At 36.2% G+C, this 17,391-nt stretch overlaps 1 protein-coding gene across 5 annotated transcripts in view; it reads left to right on the top strand.

The window, feature by feature from the left end:
• PTPRM (protein tyrosine phosphatase receptor type M) overlaps nt 1-17,391 on the top strand; it is a 437,605-nt gene that overhangs the window by 222,625 nt on the left and 197,589 nt on the right. For all 5 annotated transcript variants that reach the window (XM_056483790.1, XM_056483785.1, XM_056483787.1 and 2 more), the window contains 4 exons: nt 6,250-6,558; nt 9,700-9,809; nt 12,159-12,360; nt 16,024-16,126. In XM_056483790.1, coding sequence (XP_056339765.1) covers nt 6,250-6,558; nt 9,700-9,809; nt 12,159-12,360; nt 16,024-16,126 — 724 coding nt within the window. The remainder of the gene's footprint in view (nt 1-6,249; nt 6,559-9,699; nt 9,810-12,158; nt 12,361-16,023; nt 16,127-17,391) is intronic.

Below are 17,391 nucleotides of genomic sequence, written 5' to 3' on the forward strand. Positions count from 1 at the left end.
TTGGCATCCTGGCCAGGAAATAGAGGCTGTGTGTGAGCACATGCTCTAAATGTGAGTCTTCCTGTTCTCAGATGATGGGAAGTGGTTTAATCCAGAGAAAGAAAACTATCTTCAGTCTACTCCTGTTGACACCTTCTCTCTGTCCATTGTGACACTGTGGATGCTGATCATGATAGTAAAAGTGCTGAGGGAATGTGTGCAGGGCTTTTATTCCTGCTCCTCAGTACTCTTAAGTCTGCAATAATGAGGGTGCAGAAGGATCCCCACAGGCTACTGCTCAAAGCATGCTAGCATACTGCTAGTATGCTGACTTTAGAGTATCTACATCCTTCTGTTCATCTTCTTTCACTGGCATTATGACTATGGAACACAAATTAATATAATTGAAAGAGTATAATCAAAAAGAAGAAAATCTTTTTTAAAATGATACAGTTTAAAAGAGGCCATTTTGCCCAGAATTGGTACAAACACTCATCTAGTTTTCAGCATGTATTTTATATTTATCTGAAAACCTGATCATTCCTTCCTCTGTGACTTTGCAGGTGACTACCATTTCAGTTTTGTTCTTTCTTTCATTAGTGCTGAAACTCTGCAGGACTTGCATCCCAACATTTTTTAAAATGCCCGGGAGTACATTTAGAAGACTAATAGAGATGCTGCTTTTCTGTGGGAGGCATCTGGTTTTGCAGAAGTAGAAACATATTCTTTTGGAAATGTTACTAGTTATTAATATGAAATATTGGTAAGAATTTTAAATACAACAATTGGGAATCTTTCCAAGAGATGCTGGGTATCTTCTGTGGTCTTTTGTGTTTACCTGAATAACCTTTGTAATTGTTGCTGTCCATTTCCTTGGCTACTCCATGACAGAAAGTAGAGAGATTTCGTATGGCACCAGTGTTCCAAAAATTTACAATTATTCTTTGCTGGGTTTTAGCATTTTTGGTTGTTTCCTGAACATGTTGTGCTCTTAGATGAGTAAAATGACCAATCTCTAGTGTGCTGCTCTTAACTCAAAGGTTGTTTCTGGATCTTCAACAGTTTTGTGCACACTGGTTTAGTCTTTGTTTTCATTTTAAAATAGTGGTACTAAGCAGTACAGTCACACCACCATCATCATATTAGGATTTTGATTCTGTTCATGAATCATTTGTCCCTTTGCTTCTTTGTTTGCTCTCTTTTTTCTTTTATAACACAAATAATTGAAAGTATGAAAAATCGTGGTTAAAGTGTTCCTTTTCTTCCTCTAATCCTGACTACAAAGCAGTTCTTTGTATTAACAAATATGAATTAAGTAAAAATGTGTTAAAATATTGTGAAATTGCACCACCCAAAATCTTGCTTATTGTTTCTTTCCTCAACTGTATTCCGCAGTTTTTGGCAAACTGGAACTTGAAAAACCCTGATAACCCTGTTATCAGGTCAGATAAGTCATGTGGCATTTGGAGCAAAGAAGAACTCTTTTTGAACTTCAATCTGTTGTTGAAGAACTCAGATGAAGAATAATTACAGTGTAAAAATCACAGCATGACAGTTGAATGTGATCTTTTACAAAAACTGTCTTACCAAGTTTGCAAACAACCTCAAATTGCTAGTAGTCATGTGTAGATTAGATTACAAATCAATTGAGGACAATCCAAACAAGTAAATTATTTTTCCTATATTCTTGTTTGGCATTGACTGTAGTTGTATACAAATGCAGAGATTTCTTTTCTAGAAACAAACCAAATGTTGTTGCTTTGTTAGCAGGTGGCTCACAAGCCAAGTTTTCTGTTTCCCTGTAGGTGGTCTCCATCACTGCAAGTTCTTGCAGACATTCATGAAATTCCATGTGACAGGGCCAGATACTGATGCTAGAGTGCTGTGGCTCCCACTTTACTCAGAGGGGATTGATGGGAAAAGATGTTAAGTGATTTGAACAAGGCTGCTTAGGCAAACTGTGAAGCCTTTACTTTTCATTATCATTAATTATCTATTATGTTTTTAAAAGCAGTTTTGTGGTTAATATCTTAAATATTCAGTTCTCATTGTATTTTTGTTTATTTTCCTGTTCTATCTGTCCCATACTTCCTGTGGAAGGACAATAGAGTCTGATCTGAAATTTCAGTCCTGAGAGTTGCATAGCTACACTCCACTAAGAGTTTGCCTTGACAAGACATAAATTCTTAATTCCTACTGTTAGGTGACTTCCAAATAGTATCTAACACATACAAGATGTCTGCAGCTACTGGAGTACCGTGGAGTGGCAGAAAATCACCATTTCATTCCTTTCTTGTTCTTAACTCAGTAGGTCTGTGCAGGCTGTGATGAAAAGACAATACTTCCAGTCCTGAGTTTTCATCTCATCCCAAGTTTTGATGATCAATGACAGGATGCTAAAAATACACCTAAATGTCTCTGTGATTCTGAAATTGAGTTTTTCAAAAAGCATTGTACTTGTGGTAAAAGGTAAAGAGTGAAGTTCCAGAGAAATGAGCTGTGAATTGCAGCTGCAATGGAAATTGATCCTGTCTGTCAGTCTGTGCTCCGTATTCTCAGGAAAAGAGTGGAGCAGAGAAGGAGCCAAGATCACCGATTAAATGGGATGCTGAAGTGCCAGGGGCTAGAACCAGGCTGGCTGGTCCCCCAGGTCAGAGCTGCATCTGTCAGAATTCACTGCCTGATTCCCTGCTGAGCCCGGCAGAAGGAGAGCAGTATGAAAAATGCTGCAGGCACCAGCAGGGAAATGGGGAAAGAACTACCTGGCTAAGCTTCAGGCTTGACAGGCAGTGTGCTCCTTTGGGAGGAAAACCTCTTCTCTTATGAATTGGGCGGCCTCATTTTCCCCATTTGCCTCATGATTTGTACCAGTAAGGCATAAGAAAATAGCTGGAGTACCAAGGAGCAGCAGAGGCTCAGTTCACTTAGAAAAATGCAGTGTGTGGAGAGATGTGGCTGTGTAACCTCTGCAGGTGGGCATTCACTGAGTAAGGAGGAGGCAAGGGCTCAGCAAATAGCACTCGTGCTATGAAGTGTATGTTATATATGTTGTATATAATACAGTCAGTATGGTGTGTTGTACTCCTTATTCTTCTGCTCTAAAAGGTGTGATTTCAGCTGTGATCAGCACTGTGAAATGGCACTTCTCTGTGTAGCTATCACTTACCTTACCTGGTGCAAGATAACAACAACAGACCATGGCTGGAGTGACAGCTTTCCACTTTGCAGGGTAATTAGTGCCAGTCTCGTGAGCACAAGAGCAGCATAGTAGTACTTCTTCACTTAAGGTTGGGAACTCACCATAGGAAAGTGATAAATCCTGCAGAAAATAAAATCAACTAAATGAAGTCATCATGCTCTAGTAATTAATTCAGCTTTCCCTTTTAAATCACAGTCATTAGCTGTCATTCTTTTAGTGCTGCTTAACAGTTACCTTTCCTCAAGTATCCTGTGTCCTTCCTGATGAAGGATGAAGAGTGTATGCCTTCCAGTGTGTTGGAAGTGATGTACTGTGCTCTCAGAATCATATTACATTAAAAAGAGAGAGAGAGATAGACAATTAGAATTTTTTTTTCACAGTTAGGGTGGTCAGGCATTGGAATAGGTTGCATGGGGAGGTGTTGGGAGTGACAATCCCTAAAGGTGCTTAAGAGGCATCTGGATCTAGCACTGGGTGATGTTTAGTGGTTTAGGGGTTACAGTGGCAGTGCTGTGTTGACAGGTGGACTTGATGTTAAAGATATTTTTCAGCCTTGATGATTCTGTGACTCTATTCTGTGAAATATTTCCTCTGTTGCCTACAGTGATACCTCCAGAGAACTTCAGTTTAGTTGCTAAATTGATCAAATGGAATCTTTTTTTTCTGTGTTCTGTTACACTAACTGCTGGTTTTCAGGGCCATTTTCAGCCCTGTGGCATTTTTAATCCCGAAATTCCATTGTTACCTTAGCCTTTGCTTTTTTATTCTGCTAAAAGTAGCACCGTTAAAATACCCATTAATGGCAGGTTTCGCTAGGGTGCTGTTGGTTGCATAATCTCTGAGCGATTGGTAGGAAAAATAGAGCTGTGTACTTACCTGATGCTGGGGGTTACAGAATCCAGTCAGGAGCCAAATCAACCAGGGCATTGGCCTTGTCTGATGAGCTTTGTCCTGTGAGAATCAAGGGAAGCTGTATTGTCTCTTTCTTTTACAATCTAAACTCTTTTTTCTCTTGTCTCTTCTGTTGGAAGTGAAAATATATCTGTCATTCTCATAGATCTAACTACTTGTACTTTTTATTAAGGTAGCATGGCATAAGAATACCTTCCTCCTGGGCAGAAATCTTGGATAGGTTTTGATCCAGATATTTTGTACAGCCACTCAGTTTCTCTTCTAAAATGCTATGAATTAGGTTTATGTCTCTAATAAAATGATTTCTCAGCTCCCTTGTGAATTTTCTGATGTGCCCAATGTAGAACTAAGCAGGCTGTTCCATATTCTTGCAGCCAGGAGTTTAGTTCAATTGTTTAATGTTGTATGTCAGGGTCACCTCAGTTTTATTTTCTATTTCTGTTTAGCCCATTCAGATACAATTACAGTTACACAACACCTCTCAAATGTCCTTTGCTATTCATCATCTCACCTAAAACAAGAAATTTTTTTAGAAGCTGAAATTAAGTTAAAAAAACAAAATGGGAAAACTAATTTTCCATGAAGTTTGTCTGAATTACACAGAAGTAAATGTTTAGGAAGTTATCGAGTCTTTGAGGTTTGCTTCATATTAATTTTAATTGTTGTAATAATAGGAAGGTGGCAAAGGCCCCAGATGCCAGAATTTTTATCTTGGTTGCCTGAGCATGGAAGGAGATAAATGGCTCAACAGCAATTTATCCTTAGTGGGAACATTTTTACCTCTTCGTCAAGTCACTAGAAAAGAGACCAGGAGTAGAATTTGGTTTGTTTTTTCCATTTTTTTTACCAATTGCCAAATATTCTCTTCTGGCTATCAACATTGTTTGACAGTGAAAATTAATTTAAAAAAATTAAAAAGCGGCTGGATGATTTAAAAGGGAAAAAAAAATACCCTGCTTTGTAGATGTTAAAACAAGTGATTTCTTAACACCTTTTCTTCAAGGAGTTAAGATGAATAGCATCTTTGAACAAATATTTCAAGCATGCAGGGATTATGTTAAAAAGTAAAAAGATGAAATCCTGTGTAAATTGTTTAGAACATTCCTAGTGAAGACATGTTGATTAATAAACATAAAAGGAGGAAGATGCATATTAATTTGTTTACAAATAAGAGTCTTCTAACTCATTAAAAGTCTTCTAAGTGTTTAACTAGTGAAGCAGTGGATAAAACCTGACATTGTCTTTAATCTTTTTGAGGACTCAAAAATGAAAAAACCCAGATTATTGCTAAATGTGTATAATAGCTTTGTTAATGACAGTGTTTTGAAAATGTGGGGGGGGTGTCAGCTCAATGGTTCTGCTGTAATATGGTGTGTAATTCATGTGACCAGTAGGATTAAAGAAAATTTAAGTTTATCAGCCACAATCTTTGATGCTTGTGTTGTTTTGGTCATTTTGATTGATGGTTCCTTTTCAATTGGGAGATCTCTAGAAAAGCAGATGCAGGAGATTATATTGCTTATTTTGTATCTTTGCTAAACCACTATAACAAACTGAAATATTTGCACTATTAGCAGCTAATGTTTCTGTGGAAAGAAACCCTATTGTCTATTTTAAAGAAATTGGAATATTATCTTAATGTCTTGAACAAATAGAGATTGAGTAATTGCATTCAGCCCAACTTAAATTAATAAGAAGTACCTGAGGAACCATCTCGCCTTTGTATAAACAGTCCTGCAAGAAAATATTTGCAGGTTTATTCTGAAATGGAATTTTCTTTTTAGATACTTGTTTTGTGCAGGGTTTTGCTCTAAAAGTGTTAATGCAAATAACTTGTGCAAAAGAAATTGGATGTGTTTACTTTTACAAGCAACATATAGGTTAAAAGTGTCATTTCAGCAGTATCATGCAATTTGAGTTGAATCATAAGAACTTTTTAGTGTTTTGTTTGCTCTTCATTTTTCAGCAGACACTTCTCACTCTTTTCTCCATTTTTCCTCACTTTTTAGAGATTATACTTCCATTATACTGTGCTTCTCTAAAGCAGTGGATTTCTGTTTCTGCTTATCTGTCATATCTGTAGAGCTGTACAACTTATTTCTCACATCACTGTTACAATATCAATGAGTAACCACAGGATGATGTTGGTAATTTTGCAGATCCGATGCGTGGGCCACGAAGGCTGGAGGTTGTGGAGATCAAATCCAGACAGATCACAATTTGCTGGGAGCCCTTTGGATATAATGTCACACGTTGCCATCGCTACAACCTCACAGTCCATTACCGCTACCAGGCTGGAGGGCAGGAGCAAGTGAGAGAGGAAGTCAGCTGGGATACAGAAAGTTCACATCCCCAGCACACAATTACCAACCTATCACCATACACAAATGTCAGCATCAAATTAGTACTGATGAATCCCGAAGGACGGAAGGAAAGCCAGGAGCTTGTAGTGCAGACTGATGAAGATGGTGAGTTTTTGTACTTACACAGGGGTGGTGCATCACCTGATAGTATAAATTTTCTGTATAAGTGCATGTTCTGCTTTCACTAAAATCTGTAACAGATTTTCCACCAATCTCACCAGTTTTAATAAAGCTCCCTTATTGGAGTGATCTTTCAGACAGCCTATAACATCCCATGATACTTTAATCATTTCATCATTAAATGTGTAACTTCTTCTTGATCTATGTTCTGCCTCTCTAAAGTTCCAGTACAGTATCAGTTTGAAGAAATTTCAGGTGATTGCCAGCAGTAAGCTCCTCTACTGGGTGATGTGCTCTGCACTTAATATTTGTTTTTGATTTGCAAGTTTCAGTTTCTCTGTCTTTGGCTTTCTAACCACTGGACACTATTAGTTCATAATTCAGACACTATATTCCATATACAGGCCTTGAAATATACAAATGTTCCCTTCCTTTTAATAATTTTCAGCTCACATGGGGTTTTCAGATCTCCTTTTAAAAAAAGAATTACTCTATTTTGATTAGTTATAAATGTAATAAATAATAATTAATGTAATTAGCTAATGCCTTTTTTGAGGCTGAGGCAGCAGAATTGGTTATATGTCTCTGCAGTGCTCTAATAATACTGCACAAAAAGATTATACCATCCTCCCAAGTCTTCTGTGATATTATTTTGATTACACAAGCAGAGTTTACTGAAGCTCTGTTAGCTACAATACCAAAATGCAACTTCCTTGTTGGATTGGTTGTGCACCAGGAATCAGTTTCACCTTTCCAGAATACTCTGTGCTGATATATAGTCCCTTACAAGTGTACCTTAGTTTTTTCGACCTTGGTTTTGCTTCTTTTAAATGCATACAATTCAAAGAAACCTTGTTGAATGACTTGGCATTGCTTTAGATAACAGATCTGTCCTCCTTCCATTTTTATCATCTGAAATCTCAACAGGAATAGATTTGTATATTCTTCCAGATCAATGATAGATTTCCTTTAAACATGATGGAAATATTTCTAGTAAAAGCTTCAGCAATGATGAGCTCCTTTTATAATAAATACTTGAAGTCTGTCATTTAAGCCTATTAAATTATTTAATACACTCTGTATTGGTTTTATGTAGTACTAATTTCTAATCAAAATATATGAGGGAATAAATTAAACAATTTAGGAATATATAGTTACTAATGCAACATATTCAGCAAAGCATAGCTAACAAAAAGAAATGTTTAATTAGAATTAATTGTGCTGTCATGCTCTAAATATAATTCGGTCCAGTTGAAGGATAACAATGCTAAAGAGCTCATTTTTGTCTGGGATGTTTATGTGTTTTATCTAAAATTTCTTGTTCCTGTCCCTCTGGAACTTCATGGTATTTCAGGACCTATTAAAAACCAGTGTCAGTGTCTGAGAAAATACCTTGAAAGAAATTACAACTTTTTAGTGTACTGTAGACATTTGGTGAGGTATGTAAGTCTGAATGTAAAACATCAGAGTATACTGACCCAAATAATCATAATAATTTTTCAAATCACATGATTTTGTTGGTTGCAAAGGACTGCCAGAGCTCATTTAGTCCAACCTTTGCTCACAGAAGATCATGTGATAGCAGACTGCTCAAGGCCCTGTATAGTTGATTTTGAATACATCTCTGGGTGACCTCTGCCAGTGTTTGATCCCTCCCTGTAATTGCACAACTGCTCAGAGTTCATGACCTTCAGATAATTTGAGAGGTTACCACAGTGCTTTTCTCTACTTCCAGTTTATTTACACTATATTTAATTCCTCTTCCTTTACACATAAACCATTAATCTCATTATTCCAAATGAATTTTACCAGTTCTCTACTACTTGGAAACAAGGCTTAGTGCCCAGAATTAAGGTTGCTCTAAAGGTGTCATTTTACTGTGCACACAGGAGTGGTAAGCCTGTTCAGAAACTGTGTCCTTGGAGCTTCCACTTGGTAGAGCAAGGAGCTCTCTGGAGAGCTATGGAGTGGTGATCCAAAAGCCTTAAACCTTGTAAACTCCCAGAGCAGCAGAATGGAACAATAGGAAGTTGTGTAGCAGAAAGGTAGAGGAGGTTCCATACCAGAAGTGTCAACAGGAAGGAGTCACCAAATGTCTTGCTTACAGATTTTTCTATCCCTTAATCATTTGAGTAAATCCCAGGAAGGGAGAAGTAAGTTCTCTGAGAAATTATTTCAACCACTACAGCAAGGGACTTCTGCCTTCTTTCTGTGGCAAGTAGAAAATGCTGTGTGTATCTTTCTATTGGATTGTCACCTGGAGCTTGTGTAGCAAACACCATAATGCCAATTGCTTCACAACACTCCTGTGTGCATTTTTCAGGATTTTTTTTTCACATTACTTTACCAGTGTTGTTACAAAATAAAATCACAGATATACATCCATGTGCTGTTTGCATGTCTCCTGAAAATTGTGTTGTCTTGGGGATAAGACAATGGTTGCAGAACAAATGGGGAACACAAGTAGATACCTGAGAGCAGTTTGCATACCTTTCATGACATACCTACCTCTGACATCCCTGACTGTTCACAGGTCTTTCTCCCACATTAAGAGACTTCAGGAAAAATCAATAATGTCACATTTTTACTTTGACTGTTTCACACTTTTCTTACATCCACTCTATTGTAGGTCAGTGAGCGTCACTGTTCAATGAAATATGTGGCTCATCTGTCCAAGATAACTTTTTTGGTTCTGTCTTCTGAAACTACACTTTGTTATTTCAATGCTTGTCCATTTTCATGTACGAATGTTCAATACGTTTTCCACTTTGGGAAGTAACACTGTTGGCGAGAAGGTATCACAAACAGATTTTACTTGCAAAAATTCTTATTTGAGACATCACCTAGTTCCTTATTAAAGGCTGAATTGTCCTTTTTTTTAATTATTTCTAGAGGTTTACAGGAAATGTGTGATGCTCTCTAATTCATTCCTACACTGAAGGCAACACATAATGGCACTGTCTTGTTAAATAAATTGTTCTCCTCCTGAGCTACCCTGGCCTTTGCTTCAGTCTTTGGGGAAATTATGGTGGGATGCTTTTTATGCCTCAGCAGTACAAATATTTAAGCAGAGCATGTCCTTCTGAGATTTTTCTTAAAACCACTTCTCTTTTTTTTATCTGTCAGTCCCGAGTGCTGTGCCTCTTGAATCCATTCAAGGGAGTACCTTTGAAGAGAAGATTTTTCTTCAGTGGAGAGAGCCAGTGCAAACATATGGTGTGATTACTTTGTATGAGGTATCTGGAAATTTGCCACATTTTGTGTCTAGTTTTGATTTTCCAAAGTGTATAATTACTAAAAAATAATGTGTTTTTGCAGTTTATGTAAAATTAAACTCATTTTAAAAAAAGTAGCCATTTAAAAGTAAATATAATGTTAGAGTGAATTACCCAGTATGTCCTGAGTTAGCAGCTTTATGAAAACTGCTGTATCTATAACCATGATATAGCATTCTATCTAGTACTCTAGATCAAATATTTAAAAGATTGGCACACAGATCTTAGCAAATTCCTTAAAAATAAGAGACATAAGACAGTGGTTGCAGTCAATGTCACATTTAGATAGGCATCATTATTGGAAGCCTATTGTAATAGAAACAAGCAGGCATAATTTTAAAAATCTAGCTTTTTTAAAATGCAAATTCAACAAAATTGTATGTTGTTAGATGTCTAAAAATCACTGCTTTTTCTCATGTGGAAGCTCTGCCTGAATACCTCTTAGAAAAAATTGACAAAAGACTGCACAGATTAAGCTGTCAGACGGTAATCACTGTTAAGCTTCTTACCTGACCTTACTACAAAATTGGTATTGAAATGCTTTGTTTAAAAAAACCCACCTAAATGAGATACAGTGTAAAAGAAAAGTTAAATTGAATGGTAACCTATTGATACTGTTTTGAAAACTATTTTATTGTAAGAGGATAAAATGTTATGAAAAAGTATGAATTGATTTTTTATAAAGCTAACAACTTTCCAGCTACCATGACAGTTGTATGTATTCAGAAATCAGAATGTTTTAGTGAAGTATTAATGTTGTTACTGTTGCTAGATTTATGTACATAGAAACACAGGGTGGTAGATAGAAACATTTTATGTACATGGAAACACACATTTCTACTTAGGGATGTGCCTGCTTGTCTAATTCAGTTGCTGAGGAGTTCACCCACTGTATCTGGGCAGTCCATCCTTAAATGTATACATAATGTATATACATATATACATATACACATATATATACATATACACATAATATACAAATGTATACACATAATTCCATCAGCTGTATTGAGATAGGGGGCAATATGTTACCTTAATTTCTTTACTGATAGAACTTCAGACAGTTGGTAGTTTAATCTGTCATCTGTTAGAGTTAGAAGGGTTAGTTGTGTACTTTTGAAGGTTCTTTGAGTTCAGTTTATGGATGAGGTTTTGTAGAGGATAAGCCTGTGTCCACTATAATAAGGTGGGCATTTATTTGAATAATATGAAAGTTTTTATTACTAATTTTCAGCACTTCATCAGTGTTCTGTTAGATGGCTCATATAACAATCAATTTTCATTAGGTCAGAGGTTTTATGAGATTGCAAGTGTTTAAGGTGTGTAACGTTGACACTTGGATGTGTCTGTGTACTGTATTATGGGTCCTACTTAATTAAAATTATATTGAATAAGTATAGCAAAAAGAATGTCAATTATCACTTTATATAATAGGGGTTTGGAGTTATTCGCATGAAGATGAAACTTTAAAAGCAAAAAGGAGGGGTGAATCATTTCTACTTTTCTAATTTTTTAATGGCTTTCATATTTTTTGATGGCTTTCATATTTTAAAATTCTCATTACAGTGCATAGAAATCAGTAATTAATAGAAGTCTGGATCAAGTTTTACCCTGAACTTACATTTCTAATGAAAACTAAAAATACTGTTTAAATCAAGGAAGGAATTGAGGATACAATATACACTCTGCATATATTATTTAACATTAATCTTTTCTTCTCTCTAAATGAGAATCTGACCTAGGTACAATATAATAACCTGAAAAAAAACCAAATTAGCAATTGTAATAGCTGAGCTTCAGACTAAAATAGAAGCTTTACCCAATTTCTGAAAAATTTGCCTTAAGCTGCCCTTATCATCTTTTACAGATAACCTTATTCAGGGAAAAGTGTAATTACAGTAAAGTCTGCTGGAACTGGGGGCTGTACCCCCTCTTGGTCACTTCTCAGTTTTTTATCTGTTTGTTTTGGTTTTGCTACTGGTGCTGATCAAAACCAACATTAGGATGAGTTCAAAATATGACACTGTTGAAACCAGCATCTTGAAGGAATTAATGTAAGCTTGAACTCATCCTTTAGAGTTGTAATCTAGCTGCCTGTAAGTCTCTGTATCTGTAAAAGTAATAACTCATACGAGTTACAGCTCAGTTCCTGTGCCCCTTCGTGGGATTCAGGATTTGAAGAGTATAAGAGAGTAAGATAGCTTATCATAAAATGTCTGACAGCGCATACATCAGAAGGGTTTACTGGATAAAGATGCAATCTCTGTCCATCTGCTCAAGGCAGTTTATAACTTTCTTATTCTTTTGCAGATCACCTACAAAGCAGTCAGTTCCTTTGACCCAGAAATAGATTTATCCAATCAAAGTGGACGAGTCTCAAAGCTAGGAAATGAAACACACTATCTCTTTTTTGGACTGTATCCTGGCACTACCTACTCTTTCACCATCAGAGCCAGCACTGCTAAAGGCTTTGGACCTCCAATAACAAATCAGTTCACAACTAAAATATCAGGTACTTCATCAAAGAATATTATGATAATGAGTTGGGTAAATTTTTTGTTGTTTACTTCTTTAGAATTTAAGAAGCAGCAAATTGAAAAAGGGAAGAACACATTCATCCTCGAAGATGTCAAAGTGACATACATTACCATACCTGAAGTGCTTTTTCCAAGTGCTTAAATATTAGCTAGTATTTTGAAATTGCTGTTCACAACTGTAACATATCACTCAAGAAACGCCTGTGAATTATGTGTTTGCAGCCAGTGCCAGCTGCAGTTGCAACATTTAGCATAAGGTTTTTTTGGACCTGAAGATGAGGGCTTCATTCAGAGCTTAGTCAGCCTTGACATGATTCTAAATTAGAGCAGTAACAGTGCTGGAAAATCTCTTTAATGAGCCATGAACAATCGAGAGTGGAGCAGAGATGCTGTACATCTAGAGCTCACTTAGAAACTGTAGTTAGCTGCCAGGCTGCCTGTGTTCTAACAGGCATGGGGACTGAAGTGGATGTGAAACTGTATTAGACAAGAACATCAGGACTAGGTTTTCAGATAACAGCAGCACGACTGTCATTTCTGCAGATCCTTGACCAATATTTCAAGCCCTCCCTTGAGGCAGAGGAACACTTCATTGAGGGGATGGAGCATTACTGCATCCTCCAAAATGCTTATGTAATTCATGACAAAATGTTTTGCAAAGTTATAATTGAAATCCCTTTATTCTTCACATCTCTAAAGTCTGCTTCAGAATTAAACTAGCAGTTCAATAATAAACTGGTCCCTTGATAATATTTACAGAAAATTGCCTTACCTATTTTTGGTCAACCAAAATGCCAGAAGGCATTTGGATACAAAATCTTCCTTTTCTTTTACTCTCATTCTGTGTAGTTCTCCCCCATCCCTCATTTTCTGGCCTCACTGGAATGAAAAAAACTGACAATTGTTTATCAGAAATGGAATGATTTCTCCTATCTTATTATAGGAGAGGACAGTTAATGCAAGGTGGAAGTTACTGCCAACGCAGCTGTTTGTAGAGAAACAAAAATGTTGTTCATTTTCAAGTTAGACAATTAACTCTTTATGGAACAGGAAACATAATTAACTCTGATCAGTAAAGATGGAGTTTTTTTTCATTCCCCTTTCCTGTACTGAGCAGAAATTTTCTCTGTCAAAAATTAATTTCTGACACAGCAAAACTTTGTATGAGTTAGGATGATGAGACCACCCCTTATTCAAATGAGGAATGGAGACGCCTGAGTATGGATGAGAGTCTGGATATTTGGGAATAGTACTGGATCTTAACTTGTTGTTTTCTAAAATGGTATGTCATCAACAAAAATTCCCTAGTGGGAGCAGGAATTGCAGGAGTGCTTGAGGGTGAGGCAAACCTCCCAAATCTCCATGTGGTGGGGTTCTGCAGGTTGTCTTGTCTGCACTCCATGCTCTCATTGCTTCCTCTTAGTTACTGTACAACAAGAAGTGTTTATGCCTTGTCCATAGGTAGTTAAAACCAATCTCTGATTAATTTAAAATAGAAAAAAAGTGTGTATATTTTATATAATTGAAAAGTCCCATATGGCATTTTGCTGTTGGATATGGAACCCTCTTTGCAGTGCTATTGGTTGTGATCTCATTGTCTCACTGGAAAGCTTTGAGGCTCTTTCATGTGGCCAGTGCTCTCCATTTTGGACAAGATGTGAAACAGAACTTTTTCTGGATGAAAGGTTTCACTGTTTTTTAGAACAGATTAAGTGTAATTTGACCAATATTTGCATTTTACTCTGTCTAATTATGGACTGCATTTCCTTCTGAATAAAAACCTCTAAATTTTCTGTCAAGTGTTTTGAGTAGTACTCTTATGCACTGGAAATAGTTGCTGTGTTTTATTTTACAATTACATGAATATTTCCTGTTTCCTCTGTTTATTAATAAGTTCCTTCTTTATATGAAGGCAGTGTGGAGGAGGAGGAGTCCTAATGTAGACAAAGAAAAATGGAGAGGAGAAATGTAGCCAGGGCTAAAGGTTATGGCTGGGAGAACCACAACTCATATCTGGGACAGGAACACAGTTTTGGTCTTTGCAGGAACACTAAAATTAGTAGGGAGCAAGTAGGGACTTAGGAGTCATAAATTAGGAAAATCAAAAGATTTGCTAAGATACGAGCTGGAGAACAAGGTCAAGAAATGACAAAGTACTCAAAAATGTTCAGAGTTCCTACAGCTTTTTGTAGATACAGTTGCTGTCCATTCTTGTTTTCAGGATAGTCAGGTTGAGAATGAGGCATTATATGATAAAGTTCTGGATATTCAGAACTGCAAAGTGTGCCTGAGCCTTTAATGTAATGTGTGATAGTATGACTTAAGTGCTTAAAATTATTAGTCTAAATGTTTGTTCCTTATATTGAGGATTGTAAACAGAATAAAACCCTCTGAGCATACAGGGAGGTTTTTGAAGATTAATTTATTTGTGAAATGTTTCAAAACTGGTGAACAGCAATGCAAAGCAATGAAGATTTTAATGTTTTCACAGCAGACTGAGGAATTGTGGAGTACAGTGCAATTCTTAATGCAATCCTTACTTGGATATGAAGGGCACTGTGGATAAAGAGAGATAAATTCATTTACCTTTCAAGTAGATGCAGATAATACTGGAAAAATGAAAATTATTGGAAAATACACTTGAAAAAAATTTGCTGGATGTTGACACTGTCTATATCTGGAGAACTATACACTCTATTGGTATGGTGCACACAAAGTGTCCAGTAAGATGAAACTGAGTGAATTGAGAAGAGGTAAATGAATCTTTGGAAGAATCTTCTAAAGAAAAGGTCTTCTTCCCCACTAAATGTGTTATTTTCTTTCAAGCAGGAATTAGTTTAGGGAAGTTAATTGCCCTGCATAATTCTGCAGTCAGAAGAGACCATTGCAATGAGCACTTTATGCTTCTCTAGCCTTTAAATCTGTTAATTGTGCATCACCATTAACAAGTGAACAATAAGGATATGACTTCCTGTCAAATAATCAATTAACTGAGTAGCCTTCCCTCCAATGTAATGATACAAATGTGAGTAGATGACAGCAGTGAAGAAAGTAGCAATAGAAAAGGCAATAACTGAGGCATCATTTGTTTTAATCACAACTGTAAATCTTTAATGAAGACACAGTTTGCAAAAGTGCTGAGTGGGACTTCAGACTAAGATAAACTCTTGTCTTGGTGGACAGTAGACCTAGGACAGTTATAGCACTAGTTAAAATTCCAGGAAAAGCAAATTATGTGAGTTCATCCTGATACAGCTGTCATACTGAGAAAGCTGGGCTCAGTTTCAAAAACAATAGTCACTTCAGCATGCATATTTGCAGATGTTCTTAAGATAACTTTTCATTTCCTAGTGATGGATTCTCAATAGTTTCTGCAAACTTACTCCCACTAGTATCTGTTTCCTGTCTTGAAACTGGGAGTGAGCTGGTATTTCTTTATTTGGGATTTGTTGGGTTTTTTTCCCTGAAGTTACTTAACAGTTGTCTCACACTTCCATTGTAACAGAAAGCATCTTAGACTTGTAGTATGGTCTTTGTATTTGAAGAAGCTTTTAAAATTTCATATTCAAATAAAGATACAGCTCTTGAAAGAAGAAATACAAGAATAATGATTTTATTTGCCTCTTTTCTTATTCTAGCACCCTCTATGCCACCGTATGAACTTGAAACACCTTTGAATCAAACTGACAGCACTGTGACAGTCTTGCTGAAACCTGCACAGAGCAGAGGCGCTCCTGTCAGGTACTGGGGGAAAGTTCTTTAGGAAATTAAAAAACAAATTGATTGATTTCTTGAACGTATTTTCTGGGGATTTTCTACACAGCAATCAGTGTCTAAATTCATGCCTGCATTAGCTCTAATTAAATTAAATAACTGAGGAAAACGAAAGTGCTTTGATGTTGAGTGTTCACGTATTGTTTAAAGGATTTGATCCAGATGCAAGTGGCTTGTTCTTTGAAGATAAGGAACAAAGCCATAGTTCTGTTGTCTGAGTGGCTTCTTTAAGGTAATTGCTTACTGCAGTGTTATAAGTTCAAGGGCATATCACATTTTTTATGCTGAGCTACTGTCTTTAATATTCAATTTTCTTGTTTACTTCACAGATTTAAGGTAGTCAACTCTTAGTAAGTTAGCCAATTTAAACAGTATGTACTGTAACATTCATAAAGTACTTCCAGTATTTGGCCACAGTTGGAGAAATAATAATTTTAAAAAGCAACCTTTAAAACCAGTATCTTGGATTCTTCAGTGTTATAAAGTATCCATTAATGAATCTCCAGTTTTCAGAGGTTTCTCTCCCTGCCAGATACATGGTACTGTGTAAGTTCTTCATGATTAGAATAAAGGATGCCTGATTTTCAGTGAGGAAGACAGAGAAATTGTTAGATTATTTCAAATGAGAACCAGTAATGAGCTCAATACTCTGAATATACAAAAACAAAGATGAGAGATTTTTCAGCTATAGGGTGTTTTTCCTTTTGGGTAATTGTGTATCCTATCCTCCTTAATTACTTTATTACTGTAGGAAGAGTTTCCATCAATACTGAGTGACTATCATATATTTTCATCCTTATGCTGAAGTTTTTGATAATTTCTGTTCATCTGGGAAATACAGATCTGGTATGCTTATATATGCATGAATGAAAAGAAATGTTATTTGGGTTTCTTCAGAATATTCATACAATTCTTATAATTAGGAGTTCTTACTATTAGTTATATATATTTTATGTACATAGGTTTGTGTTTTGGAAATCCTGTCCAGTCATTCATTCAGACACCTATTTAAAAAGAAAATGTAGCACATCACAGAAGTCTAAACCACCTGAGAAAAAAAAGCATTGAATATTAGAGAACATTTAATGAAACTGATGTAGCAGGTTAGATTAGAAACAGAATTATCTGATATTTGTCTGACTTTATCTCACAAAACTAATGTAGTCCTTCTGAATTCAAGCACTGGATGAGAATGATACAAGTTGGAGTCATTGTTTAAGCATGAACATATT

The sequence above is a fragment of the Oenanthe melanoleuca genome, chromosome 2 (genome assembly GCF_029582105.1).
Source record: "Oenanthe melanoleuca isolate GR-GAL-2019-014 chromosome 2, OMel1.0, whole genome shotgun sequence".
Lineage (NCBI taxonomy): Eukaryota > Metazoa > Chordata > Aves > Passeriformes > Muscicapidae > Oenanthe > Oenanthe melanoleuca.